Source organism: Populus nigra, chromosome 7 (assembly GCF_951802175.1).
Source record: "Populus nigra chromosome 7, ddPopNigr1.1, whole genome shotgun sequence".
Classification (NCBI taxonomy): Eukaryota; Viridiplantae; Streptophyta; class Magnoliopsida; order Malpighiales; family Salicaceae; genus Populus; species Populus nigra.
Window position 1 is genome coordinate 144,856 of NC_084858.1, and position 13,413 is coordinate 158,268.

Genomic DNA, 13,413 nt, shown 5'->3' on the forward strand with positions numbered 1-13,413 from the left:
AAGTTAAGGGGTGATCGATGCATGGGACATATTAATTATGGGTTTGGTGGTGGATTTTGCTACGTCCAGGTGTCCTTCTATATATTGTGTCCTAATTAATTAAATATTAAATCTCTTTGGGTATCAAACTTGACTGATCGATCGGTTACGTGCATGCCGATCGGTGGTCCACTTGCATTTCATGATCATCAGAAACCACGACCAAGGAAGAAAGAAAGATGCCTTGGTGGTCAATTATAATTGGTCTCAAAATACGTATATATCATATCATATTTAATTGGACTAGTCCTCTAACTAAAAAACTGGTGATGGGTAGCTATTTGCTGGTGATGAATTGATGGATCGAGGGGTAATTAAGTGGGTTTTTTTCATTTAATTTATGAGGCCGAGCTGATGCTATATATAATTAATTAATAGCTTGCGCAGGGTTATTTTTAAACAGATTACCAGTCTTGGTGCTAATACATGTATGATTAATGAATGTCTTTTCAAATAAAACGATGGTGTAAAGTGAGTACAATTAATATTTCTCGTCCAAAAGAGAAATTTCATAATTAAGACTTTGAGATTAAATTTAATTCATAGAATTCCAGTAGAACTTATGTAATAGCGTTCCTGGTCTCGTACGTGCCAATTGGTTCTATAGAGTTCGTGCCACATATACATGGAAAAAACTTTAAAAAACACAATTAATACACTAAAAGTATGTATTTTAAATGATGGGAATTAATTAAGAAACTGAAATAATAAACTTGGTGGAAAATCCCCATGAAAAATGGATAGCAATTTGATTTAAACCTAATTAAGACACAATTAATTAATTAATTAATAGTCACATCATTAATTCATGTGTTCATGGTCAGTTTTTGACAAAGAATTAGATAGTATAATTAATCAATAGTACTGTTGTGAACTTCATTGGAGAAATGCCATGAACTACTGAGTGTACACGTAGCTTGGTTTGTTTTTCTCATGCATTAATTATTTCAATCCCTTGTGTAGTCAACTTCATTGCATAATGTTTGACAAAATCAATTATTGACTTTTAACACCCAGCAAGCACACTCAAGACACACGTAGCTCCTTAATTATCCGTACTCCTCTTTCTGGTGTTACCAGGTGCTCCTAGTTGTATTTTCATTTTGAAAATGTAATTATATTATTTATAAACAAGAGTACTTCAAGGGTATGGCAAATCGAATGATTAATAATTTAATTCTTAACGGTGAATAATATAGTTTCTTGGACATAGAAACATGGGCAAATTAACCCTTTAATTTGACAGACTGGATCATGTTATCTACCTTAATTTCTCTAATATTGTGCAACCATTTATCAAAGAGAAGAAACCCTCTGTTATGTTTATTATACAGTAATCTGTTAAGCTAATGGGCAGGATTAAAGATTTAATACGACATTATCGTGGGGCTCGAGCGGATGGGTCCATGAACTGTGACCAGTTGTTTTAGACCGCCTTGCCTTCTTCATTGATCATGCATGGAGTTGATGATCAATGGCACCCACCGGTCTGTCAAACTGTCTGCCAGTGTCAGTGTGTTTCTCTCTCTCGTTTTTTTAGGAGGAGGCAGGGAGTCTTCTTCCCTTAATTTCCACTCTCTCTCTTTCTACGTTCATTTTAGATGCAATCCCCATAAATGCAAAGCAGATTACAAGTCAAACCCTTCGGCCTTCTAGGTTGCAGCCATTAGGTGAGAATAGGGGAAGGACCCTTTCTAATTCAAATTAATATATATATTTGAATTGAAATGATGCATGAATTCGATGTTCAGTACTTGCCTTGCACTATTTGGATTCATTAATTTCTTCCTTCATTAATTATCACTTAGTTTGACAATTAAGGTGGTGAGGTAAGAAGAAGAAATCAGCTCAAATACTGAGCTTGGAAAAATGTTCTCCATTTGAACAGGAAGTTAAGTGGTTGCATCCTAGAGTTGGTAGCTTGAAAACAATGATGTTTGACACTACGAATTATTTACAACAAATTATTAACGAACATATAGACATTTAATTATGAATTAATGCGAATACAATCATAGTGAGTGCGTACTCTCACTGTATTTATTCGTTAATTATTTTATTTTTTTCTTAAGTGTAACAAATTTCTCTCCCTCTCTCTTACCTAAATAAAAGATTGTTGAATTAAAAGGAGGAGGAGGAGGAGGAGGAGGGTGTGGATTTCATTGAATACAATTAGGTCCCATTAATTTCAATGACAAAAGTTCTGACTTCGAGATCTATTAACACGATTTATAAATTCAACTCCAATCTGTTTATTAATTATATATATACACACATATGCACACATACATTACGTGTATTATTATTATAATAATAATAATCTTGGTCAATTCATTTATTTGCAGCATATGAAGCTGCTGCGAAAATATTACCTTAAGCCTTTGGAAAAAGAAAGCAGGGATTAACTTGGTCTTTTTTTATATTTAAAAATCATGGGAATTTAAAATGAACTCTTGAGATTGTTTGTGAAGTATGGGTGGGCCTTAATTCGTTCAAGTAAAGGAGGAAGCTTGGGCGTGTATGCATGCCGTGCCATGCCGTGCCATGAGGGCACTCATGCGATAAAAGGACATCTTGCAACTTTGTGCAAATTTTTTATGGCATTGAGTGTGTGGTTTGTGGTTGTGGTGTGGTTGTGTGTATCTATCTATCATATCTATGTATTATGTCAAATATTGTATCTTTGAGATGAGAGAAGTTGAGGGTGTGGTACGGACACGATCGATGAGCGAGCTACCGATGAATGATGATGATGTAATAAAAGGCATAACCTAATCTCCACCCTTTCTGTCTAAAGATTAAAAAAAAAAAAAAAAGGGAGCATTTCTCTTCATTCCACTCGTGCTTTTAAAACCGGGAATGGCTACATGGATGGATTCGAAACCGGGAATGGCCTCATCAGTTTGACTAAAAGGAATTTATCAGTCAAAAACTCAGATTAATTTATTGACCCAATTAATCTAAACTTGATCCAATTGGCTCTGCTCTTAAGTTGTTTTTTTTTTTTTTTTTTTATCAAAACAACGTTATTTTTAATAAAATTTAGAAATTAATCTGGGATGATTCTCTGGAGGAGGGACCCGTCACCCGGGTCTACCCGGTGAGATTTTACAACTATGACTCTACTGGCTAACCTGCAAACACCGTTGCTCCACTAGTGCTTGCATATTGTTTGCCTTGTTATTTGTAAAAGAATACTCACAGAAAATGGCCTCTATCCTTCCAAGACCACTTAATGCCAGTCTTATTTTTTTGCCTCGAAATCCTCTTTGTGGTCAAAATCTCAAACTATCTCTCTCAAGACCAAATAAAGGAAGCAGGTAGGAAAGGGTAATATACGTGACCAAAACCATGAATGAGCTGGAGGGAGATTCCGTGTATGGGATTCAAGCTGTATTTGAAAGGCTCCTCTCTCTCTCTCCCTCTCTCTCTCTCCCTCCCTCTCGCTACCCCACCCTACTTTTCCCTTCACCCATCCTCTTTTCTTTCTTTCTTTATTATTCTTTTTTTTTCCCTTGCTACCACAACAATTTGGACTGTGGAGGTTAGCTACTCAATACCCCCTATAAATACCTCCTCTTCTTCACTTGTTTTCCCCACACAAGTTTCTTCACTACTCACACATAAAAAAGAAAAAAACAAGGCAACAGAAATGGAATTCTCCCCCTCTGTGTTTTTCCTATCATTTGCTTCCATTCTATTGCTTGTAGGAGGACTTCTCTTCAAGTCCCTCCTCAAATTCTTTGCTTCTGATCGCCCCCAGAGTTTGCCGCTCCCTCCCGGCACCATGGGATGGCCTTATATGGGTGAAACATTCCAACTCTACTCTCAAGACCCCAATGTCTTCTTTGCCTCTAAGAGAAAGAGGTATGGCTCTATCTTCAAGACCCACATCTTGGGCTGTCCCTGTGTCATGATATCCAGCCCTGAAGCTGCAAAATTTGTCCTTGTAACCAAATCCCATCTCTTCAAGCCAACTTTTCCGGCTAGTAAAGAAAGGATGTTAGGCAAAGAAGCCATATTTTTTCACCAGGGAGCCTACCACATGAAATTGAGAAAGCTTGTTCTTCGTGCCTTCTTGCCTGAAGCAATAAAAAACATCGTCCCTGATATTCAAAACATTGCCAAGGACTCTCTTCAATATTGGGAAGGAAGATTAATCAACACTTTCCAAGAAATGAAATCAGTAAGCTTCTACTTATTCCCATTTCCCTAGTTCAAAACAGAGCTACTCTGCTTTAGCTTCCCCTGTTTATCTCTGCATGCAGGACTGCTAAGACTTTTAGATGACTAAGAATGGGTAGTATGTCTTCTAACTTTTTTTGGTTGATTACTGATCAAATTATGGGTTCTCTTTTTCCTCGCAGTACACATTCAATGTTGCATTACTTTCAATATTTGGGAAGGATGAAGTTCTATACAGAGAAGATCTTAAGAGGTGCTACTACATTCTCGAGAAGGGATACAATTCAATGCCCGTTAACCTCCCAGGAACACTCTTCAACAAATCAATGAAAGCAAGAAAAGAGCTGGCTAGGATCTTGGCTAAAATCTTGTCCACAAGGAGGCAAATGAAGCTTGATCACAATGACTTACTTGGATCTTTCATGGGTGACAAGGAAGGCCTCACTGACGATCAAATTGCCGACAACATCATTGGAGTAATCTTTGCTGCTCGTGACACCACAGCTAGTGTTTTGACATGGATTCTTAAATACCTTGGAGAGAATCCAAGTGTTCTTCAAGCTGTCACTGTAAGTAGCGATCAATTACTAGCACTAATTTGTACATAATATGACAAAATGATTGTTCTTCCAATGACTTGGTTTTGTGTGCTTGCCTTTTGGCTTTACAGGAAGAGCAGGAGGCCATAATGAGGAGTGAAGAAAAGGGTGATGAGGAGAAGCTCCTTACATGGGCAGATACCAAGAAGATGCCGATAACTTCAAGGGTCATTCAAGAAACTCTAAGAGTTGCCTCGATTTTATCTTTTACCTTTCGAGAGGCGGTGGAGGATGTTGAATATGAAGGTCAGAACTCCAGCTTCCAAAAAAGCTAATCTGACCAAGTTGCAATGCCCTTTTCTTTTTGCTCGCCATAGCTAATAAGTGTGTGTTTTCTTTTTTTAAACTCTTGCAGGATATTTGATCCCTAAGGGTTGGAAAGTCTTGCCACTTTTCAGAAACATTCACCACAGCCCAGAACTGTTTCCAGATCCTGAGAAGTTCGATCCTTCGAGATTTGAGGTAAGAACTTGTAGCGGAGAGGTTGCTTCTTAACACTTGAATTCACCACAATCTGGAGGAAGGAATAAAGCTATAAGCCAAGCCAATCATTTGTTGTTAATGATTTGTGCAGGTTGCACCGAAGCCCAATACATTTATGCCATTTGGGAATGGGACCCACTCATGTCCTGGGAACGAGCTAGCCAAGGTGGAGATTTTGGTGTTACTCCATCACCTAACCACCAAGTACAGGTTGGTAAAAATGGGCTAGTACCTAGTTACCCACTTACCCTTTTGAGGTGGTGTAACAGAAGATTTCAGTTGCTAAATATAGAAAGTAGAGACTCTTTGCTGACATGGTTAAAACTCTTGCAGGTGGTCTATTGTGGGTGCAAATAATGGGATTCAGTACGGCCCTTTTGCCCTTCCCCAGAATGGTTTGCCCATCATTTTATCCCACAAGTCATAGCAGAATGATGGGAGAGAGAGAGCTCTCTTCCAATACTACTAGGGCTACTACTACAGTACTACTAGCTAGCTAGCTAGCTAGAGCATCATCATCTTCAGTTAGCTTGATGATCTCTACTTCCATCAGAAGATTGATGGGGTGGGAGAGAAAGGGCTGGTCTTCGAAGGGAAGACCACTGTTTGACATCAAGAGATATGACACACCTCCCATGGACGGAAGAGTTATTTTAAGATTGGTATACAGAAAGGAACCCCAAGTGTACAGAAGAGTCTGAAAAGAAAAACTCATTGCAATCTACATATAGATATTATCTTCAATTATTATTAATATATTTTTATTTGTTTTTTTCTTGATTTTTGGAGAAGAAACAAGCGAGTGCATGGTATCCGCAAGAGGGTGTTAATACCCCCAAATCGGGGAGTACTTTGTATCTAAAGCAAGGTTTAATTATATTGCCGCAAGGCAGAAATGAATGGAAATTCCAAATTTCATTCTCTTTAATTCCCTTTGGCATGCTTTAATTCTCAGTGTGATTGATTTAAGCATTTCCCAGAAACCACATTAGTGCATTTCAGCATCTAATTAAGGAGTGATTACATCGCCAATTCTCTAAGGATATAAATTAACATCATTTACGACATCTAATTACATTTCCTTGCATAGTTTTCATCTCTCTCTCTACATCAGTGTCGGCCTGACAAAACGCCAGCTTCCTTGGTTTTCGCCTCTTTGTATCAGTGTCGGCCTAGCAGAAATTCATGTTTCCCACGGCGCTGCTACTTTGTTATAAATTAATGTAATAATATCCAAGCAATCAACGGCATTAACATCACTTGATTTAATCTCCATGCACGCATGTGTATGTGGACGTCTCCCATCTGTACAGACTAAAGACTCTGATTAAATTACATTTGATGTCATGCACATAACCATCAGTCATCCTCGCAAGCAACAGGACGAGCCCTTGTTCTCTTTAACACAGCTTGCTTCCATATGCATTCCTATATACTCCTAGCTAGCAAGCCGACATATAAATTTAGTCTGCCACGTTTATTAATATATATATATATATATATATATATATATATATATATATATATTTAAGTATTTTACATGACCATTTTATGCTCCTCTACGTGTTCATTAATTAATTAATATAATGTATGAGACTTTTCTTCTTTAATTTTCCATTCCATTTACAATAGCTGAAACCCTAAAAAGCAGGGAGCTTGCATGGATTTTTAAACTACTCGTATTTACCCTTTTAAGTTCTTGTGTATTGATATTCAACGTACATATATACATACAGGGGCTGAGTAAGAAAAAAAAATTAAGGGGCCAAGAAAAAATTTCAATTATTTTTATTAAATATTTACAAGGGAGGGGCATTCAGCCCCCCTCCCTCCGCCACTGCATATATATATACACACACACACACACACACACACACACAAAATCTTAAATACATAACCATTATATTTACAAAGAGATTATAGAATAAATATAAGCTCAAACTATATTATATCCTCACACATATATAAAACAAACATTTCTTAAACATTTTAAAAGTCTTATTTATATTTTGCCCAAGACTTCATTCACCGGCTCCGATTAAGCATCTCTCTTTTAAAAGTAATTTTAAAAACACATTAGGAATTTAATAAGTTTTTTTTTTTTCTGGATTTTGATTCCACTCCTAAACCTTCAAATCAACACCTTGAAATTACAACTTTCAAATACGAACACATGATACTTAATTTAAATCAAATATACACTCCATGTGTGTATGGTTTTCATGAAACTAACCCAAGTAATTTTGAATTTCGCTAGGAGGGACTCGATCAGATAGGATCAGTAACTAGAATCGTCAAACTTAACAGCCGAAAGAGACCGGTAAATCTGGCTTAATAATGGGACCATGACTTGAATACTCGATTTTCAATTACAATTATTAATTTGAATGATATTAAAACATTTCCCTCTGACTCTCTTTTTCCCTTCGGAAATCCTATTATCTTAAAACGCCGACTAAATTTAGCTTAGGATCTTCATTTCCTTATAATTCGATTTAAACACGTGTCCTTCATTCACTCCTTGATGTCAACTCATCCAGAGACCAAATGGAACTCATTCTTGTTTATTAATTAAATAATCTCCAAGGATTTTGAAGACATATCACCTAGCTAGAATAAATTTGGAGTTTCTCCCATCATGTTTATTGCATCTAAGATCTTAAATTAAATGAGCATGACAAAAACAATAACTTCACTCGTTATATTATTTTTATCATCAATTCAGATCATTAAATTCATAATTAAAACATGACCGGCCATGTTTCTTTAAAAATATAAAAAAAATCTAAATCCATTAAAACATCAGCAGCCTAGCTAGTGATGGTTTTGAAAACTAATTAGGGATCCTTAATTACATCACCCATGATCTATGCGGCTAGGCACGGGGCAAGTTTTTAGGAGGCTAAATTTAAATCAACAATCGAATGAAGAAATCAAAACAAAGAAATTATAGTTAACCAACCAAAACAAGCAAGAACTAGCAGAGCAGACTTCTACTTAGCTTAAAAAAAATTGATTTGTCTTTCATGAATGTCAACATAGAATTAGGAAATCTGTCTCTATACAAACTCTTTAGCTGCTACTTATGATTCATGAATTAATAATATAATTTTGCTTTCAACATCATAAACTTAGTGGACACTTGTTTTGGACATGGAGAAGTATTTGCCCCCATGAGACCTTATCCCTCCTCTCTCACCTAGATATTTTTTTTTGGTTTCACAGGACACGTCAAAATTCGGTTTTTCTTTTCCATATTTAGCCACACTGATTCAGGGTATGGTGCCGCTTGATCAAAATCTGGGGCCAAGGAAGAAAGCTGAGTTGCTGGGGAGGAGAACAGCTAGCAAAAAGACAACTCAGTGTAATAAGATGACAAGACACAATGAATCTGAATAAGGATTCTTGCAAAAAGACCTACATATTAAAGGTCGGATAAGCGGTTGCCTTGTGGGAAGGCAACAACGTTTCACAATCAGAAGCCTACTAGGCCAGTTTGCATTTCTCAAGTGGGCTTCTTAAATTGGAGATTCGCAATCAAACTGCCTACTTAAGAAAAGCTCCACTGGCTGATCAAAAGGGAGCGAAAAACCCTCCCCACTAATATATATAGTGTTAAAAAAAAAAAAGCATGGCACAACTCATTGCCACTAACATTTAATGGTAGGTTAATTCACTACGAGTTTGGCTAAAGGTTGCTATCGTGGTCCTTGAAACAGCAAGTACTTTCCAGGTACGAGTTTCATGAACATGGTGTGGGCAGAATAAAGATCGTTTTTTTCTGCACATTTATATGCATGAGATGAAAATCATTTTCGCAGAACAAAATTGCAAAAATGAGTTTCAAGAGCATGGTGTGGGCACAACAAGCTGGTTTTTTCTCTACATGTATATGCATAAGATGAAAACAGAGAAATCAGAGCCGCATGAACCAGCTACGTACCTAGACAAATTATGGTTCCTAAAACAGTCTAACCTCATGCATTGTGACCACCGCTAGGTGCATAATTTTGGAATGCACTGATAAGCAACGTATACCATCAATTTGGTTGCACAGGTGGTTTAATGAAGACCTACAAATTTAACAAACCCCATTCCATGTATGACACCTTTAGCCAAATACAAAAGAACAACCTGTTCATGCTTTAATAAAAATGGGAAGTGAGAGATTTCGCTGATTCACATTCACTTCAAACAAAAAGCATCGGGACGAACAATAAGAATCCTACAGAGTTTAAGCATCTATTACCAAGTCCAAAACAAACTTTACCTACACCTTAATGAGCTTTCGCTTTCTCCTTTCTCTTGCCATGCAGCTCTGCTCATCGATTCCTGGGTAAATATATTACTCCATTGGTGGCGTGTTAAATCCCATTACTGCATGTTCCATAACTTAAATTGCCACTTTTGAACTGCAAAAATTACATGTTGGATAAACGCAGTTAAGATACTAGACAGTGAACTGTGTTCACTTCTCTCTTTGCCCTATCATGATCCTTATAAAAAGGTCACAGAAAGAAATCCAAACCTTCTCCATGACAACTGAGATGCCCGAGTCATCAGGCATTTTTTGCTTGAGTTGTTCAACACGATCTCGGATACGGCGATTCTGCTCTTCAGCCTAATAAACACACAAGTAGTATTACACATACCAAAATTTAAGACAACTAGCAGTCCTTTACACTGCCATTCCATTTTTTGACTTTTCAACCTCCAACTATCTGTTTGATAGGTGATAACTTTTATTAAGACTAAGCCAAGTAACAAGTAAAGGTTTATTAACATGGGCAGAATCACCTGAGCCAAAACATGAAATGCAACTGCTACAAAATTTAAGGACCAAAAGTATCATCGGGCATGTCCCAGGAGCAATCCTGGACTGAAAATCTAATGGCCTCTGATAGGATTGAACATCCTTATCTATTATTGAAAATCAGACAGCTTGAATATCAAATCATGGTATGTTAGACACCTTTTAGAGATCTGACCTTTTGGATTGCATGTCTATTTTAGATCCACCAACATGGTTAAATCACAAAGTTGAATTTGGCAATAGAATTCAATAAGATACAATCTCTATGAATTCCCATCTTTCCATTTATTCATACTGATAGATTTAAATGGGGAGATTTTATGACAATGCTATACTCACCTTTTCCAGCATGCCCATCAAATAGTGGATCTCATTTTTCTTCTCCATTGATAGACTCTTTGCAGCATCCATTATATTAGACCTGCAAATAAAGACTTTCATGCAATGAAAACTCTACATAATGCAGTGCAACCTCCTTGGCAAACATGACACTGGGAAACTCTGACAGAAACACCCCATATTTGATAAATCCCCTACATAATGCTTGCAGGAGGATTTGATAAATCCCATCCTAAACGATATAAATCTTATCCCTACTGAGATGACCAACTAATCCTCCTGCAAGCATTTTCCGAATAAAAAAAAAGTTCACATCATAGGAATGCATGATTGAGCTGCTCTCATAAACAAGCCTCCCGGTTCTACCCGTAGGATCACCTATATATATTAAGAACCATGCCGAGAATGAGAAACAACTCAACATTGCCAAAACCTAGAATGAGAAACAGAGCAAGAGGAAAAGTTAATTCCACGTCATAATTTCTTTTTCTTTGTTGCAGAAAACTTTCTTTACTGCCCCTGCATCCCAATGTCACGAAATAAAGAAGTGAATATAACTATCCTGTAGCAAGACCATCAATGAACCACTATATATTCAGATGTCACCAAGAAACTACGTGATGCTTACTGTTCTGAGAACAAAGGGTCCAGATTTTGCTCTTCTACAAGTTGCTCCACAGTCTCAAGAGCAGTTCCCACCTGCAAAGTAGAAGTGAGAATGGCATAATGGGACCATGGATGATGGAACAAGATAATGAATGCTTACCCACATAAATAACATTAAATATAACAGAATATATGGACCAAACAGAACACTACCGCCCAAAAAGAGCATAGAAACTAGCCTCTGTAGACCGAAAGATCAAGAACTTAAAAGTTTGAGAAAGCTAGGATGTAGTGGAAGATAAGAACATAGAAGCAGAGTCTAAAAAAAACCCAGCTTTCAACTTACAAACCAATTAAGCAGCCAGTTAAAAGGGTCATATTTTCCATGTAACAAGATCACCTGAAGTGGACCCTTCACTTCTATATGGACAACTTTAAATTCAAAAGAAGAGTGGAAAATTACTGGGTTTTTTTATTAAAAAAATCAATATTAACTCTACTAGTTCAGCCTTGTTTTTTCTTTCTTGAAAATCTTGTATTGAAGGTTTAGTAGCTCCTATCATCAAGACTACCATAACTTCAAACTTCATAAAAAAAGAAAACAAAATCTATTTTGGATTTTTCCTGAAACAGGAGACTGACATCAAAATGAAAAATCCATCGCATTCTTAGTTAAAAAGGAAAATATATTAATAATGCCCTACATCCTACAAATATTGATTTCCAACAAACATGTGGGATACAAGAAACCACATTCTAAATTCACAAGAGTCTAAATTGTTTCTGTGGCAAACACTCTTAAGAACATAAAAAAAGCAATTGTTGTTGTAACAACAAGATTTACCTGTGTTTCGAGGCATAGAGACTCGAACTCATCCTGTAAAATTTTAAAGAGACAAGATTAGGGTTCAGATATGTGATCAATTCAAAACTAACTAGCAATAAAAAAGTTTATACTGGTTTCATTTTGAAAATTAGTTGCCCTTGCAGAGAGGTGGTTTATCACCAAAAAAGTGGGATGGTAATTAAGATACTATTCTTGTAATCTTCTTTTTAATTGTATATTAAAACTAAAATTTTCAAACATGTGGAAATTGAACTCCATTATTTGCCTCAACGAGTACTACAGTTTATAGATTACGTTATCGTATCTGCCTCTCGCATTCTTCAAATTCAGAATTAATATTTACACAATTGCCGCATAGAGAGAGTTAATATTCTCAACCATTTGAGTGAGACTCAAACAATAAAATAATCGATTGGAAACTTTAAATTTCCACCACTAAACCAATCAAGTAGGCAGCCCAAAATCAATTAAATACGAGATTTCTCCTGCAATAGTTTGTATAAGAAAGCAAAGGATTCAATCCTCCCATCCCATGGATTCAAGATCATCATATTTATAGTGGAAATTCAAGCTCATTGTTGGGCACGAACAGAATCTAGTCCATTCAACAAAATAAAATAAAAAGAAAAGCATAAATCAGCGGAGAAAATGCAGAAGAAATGTATACACACCTCTACCATTTTATGCAAAGAAGTAATAACCTGAAAGGATTTTATAAATATATATTAGTAATTTATGACACAAACTGTAATTATAAATTTTGGACATGAAATACCAAAATAGATAAAATAAAAAAATACCTGAATGAAAAGACGGTGAAGACTTTCCTGCTCTGCATTACTAAACTTGGAGAATGCTTTTGCCAACTCCTTCATTTTCATTATTTTTTTTTTTTTAATTTCAGTCTCCAAAATTTGAGGTTCTCAAATTGCAGTAATCATAATTTTTTTTTTAAAAAAAAGGAAAGAGTAATTGACCTGTTTGGAGCAGGAAGTGAGGAGAGAGCGAATAGCGAGCTTGAAGGATCTGTTGAGATCGGATTGCCTCCTTGATCCTCCTCCTCCTATTTTAGCAGGAGCAGCACTACTAGTTGCTTTCTCCATATTTCTCAATTTAAGATACAAAGGAGAAGAAAGTAAACCCTAGATCTAACCTAAAACAAATACAAATAAATAGATTGGAGAAGCAGTTGCAGCAGCAGCAGCATGTAATGTCAAAGTGATGTGATTGTAACCAACGTTGTCGTCTATTTTCTGGATTTGCTATTTGAATTTTTTTGAGTACTTGGTAGAGACTGGAGGGCGGCAACCTTCGGCGCCCAATTTTATTTACATTGACGTCATGGTCCTCTTCTCCTTTCTTTTGAGTTATCATGTCTATTTTGGGAATTCATTGGGAAAAAGTCTGTTCGCTAAATTAATTTGCGGGTCACCAACTGATCGAACGTGGAAGTATGAGAAGAACGATACATGCTTTTCTTTAAAAGAATATTAAAATAATAA

The 13,413-nt window shown here is 36.3% G+C and overlaps 2 protein-coding genes across 2 annotated transcripts; one reads left to right on the plus strand and one right to left on the minus strand.

The window, feature by feature from the left end:
* The first annotated feature begins 3,589 nt into the window (after positions 1-3,589).
* On the plus strand, positions 3,590-6,234 carry LOC133699680 (abscisic acid 8'-hydroxylase CYP707A2). The gene is made up of 6 exons (XM_062123044.1): positions 3,590-4,225; positions 4,407-4,793; positions 4,895-5,069; positions 5,179-5,285; positions 5,398-5,516; positions 5,640-6,234. Exons 1-6 carry the CDS (start codon positions 3,692-3,694, stop codon positions 5,731-5,733), a joined length of 1,416 nt encoding a protein of 471 aa, XP_061979028.1. The 5' UTR covers positions 3,590-3,691; the 3' UTR covers positions 5,734-6,234.
* A 3,192-nt stretch (positions 6,235-9,426) lies between these two features.
* On the minus strand, positions 9,427-13,313 carry LOC133699681 (uncharacterized). The gene is made up of 8 exons (XM_062123045.1): positions 12,889-13,313; positions 12,712-12,780; positions 12,583-12,612; positions 11,909-11,941; positions 11,087-11,157; positions 10,459-10,540; positions 9,835-9,927; positions 9,427-9,718 (listed from the first exon to the last, which is right to left on the minus strand). Exons 1-8 carry the CDS (start codon positions 13,012-13,014, stop codon positions 9,671-9,673), a joined length of 552 nt encoding a protein of 183 aa, XP_061979029.1. The 5' UTR covers positions 13,015-13,313; the 3' UTR covers positions 9,427-9,670.
* Between the last annotated feature and the right edge of the window lie 100 nt (positions 13,314-13,413).

Coding starts and splice junctions, on each gene's coding strand:
- LOC133699680 (XM_062123044.1), top strand. CDS start 3,692: ATGGAATTCTCCCCCTCTGTGTTTTTCCTATCATTTGCTTCCATTCTA. Junction 4,226..4,406: donor CTTTCCAAGAAATGAAATCA/GTAAGCTTCTAC, acceptor TTTTCCTCGCAG/TACACATTCAATGTTGCATT. Junction 5,070..5,178: donor GGAGGATGTTGAATATGAAG/GTCAGAACTCCA, acceptor AAACTCTTGCAG/GATATTTGATCCCTAAGGGT.
- LOC133699681 (XM_062123045.1), bottom strand. CDS start 13,014: ATGGAGAAAGCAACTAGTAGTGCTGCTCCTGCTAAAATAGGAGGAGGA. Junction 10,541..11,086: donor GACCCTTTGTTCTCAGAACA/GTAAGCATCACG, acceptor CTTTATTTGCAG/GTCTAATATAATGGATGCTG. Junction 9,928..10,458: donor TGATGGGCATGCTGGAAAAG/GTGAGTATAGCA, acceptor TGTGTTTATTAG/GCTGAAGAGCAGAATCGCCG.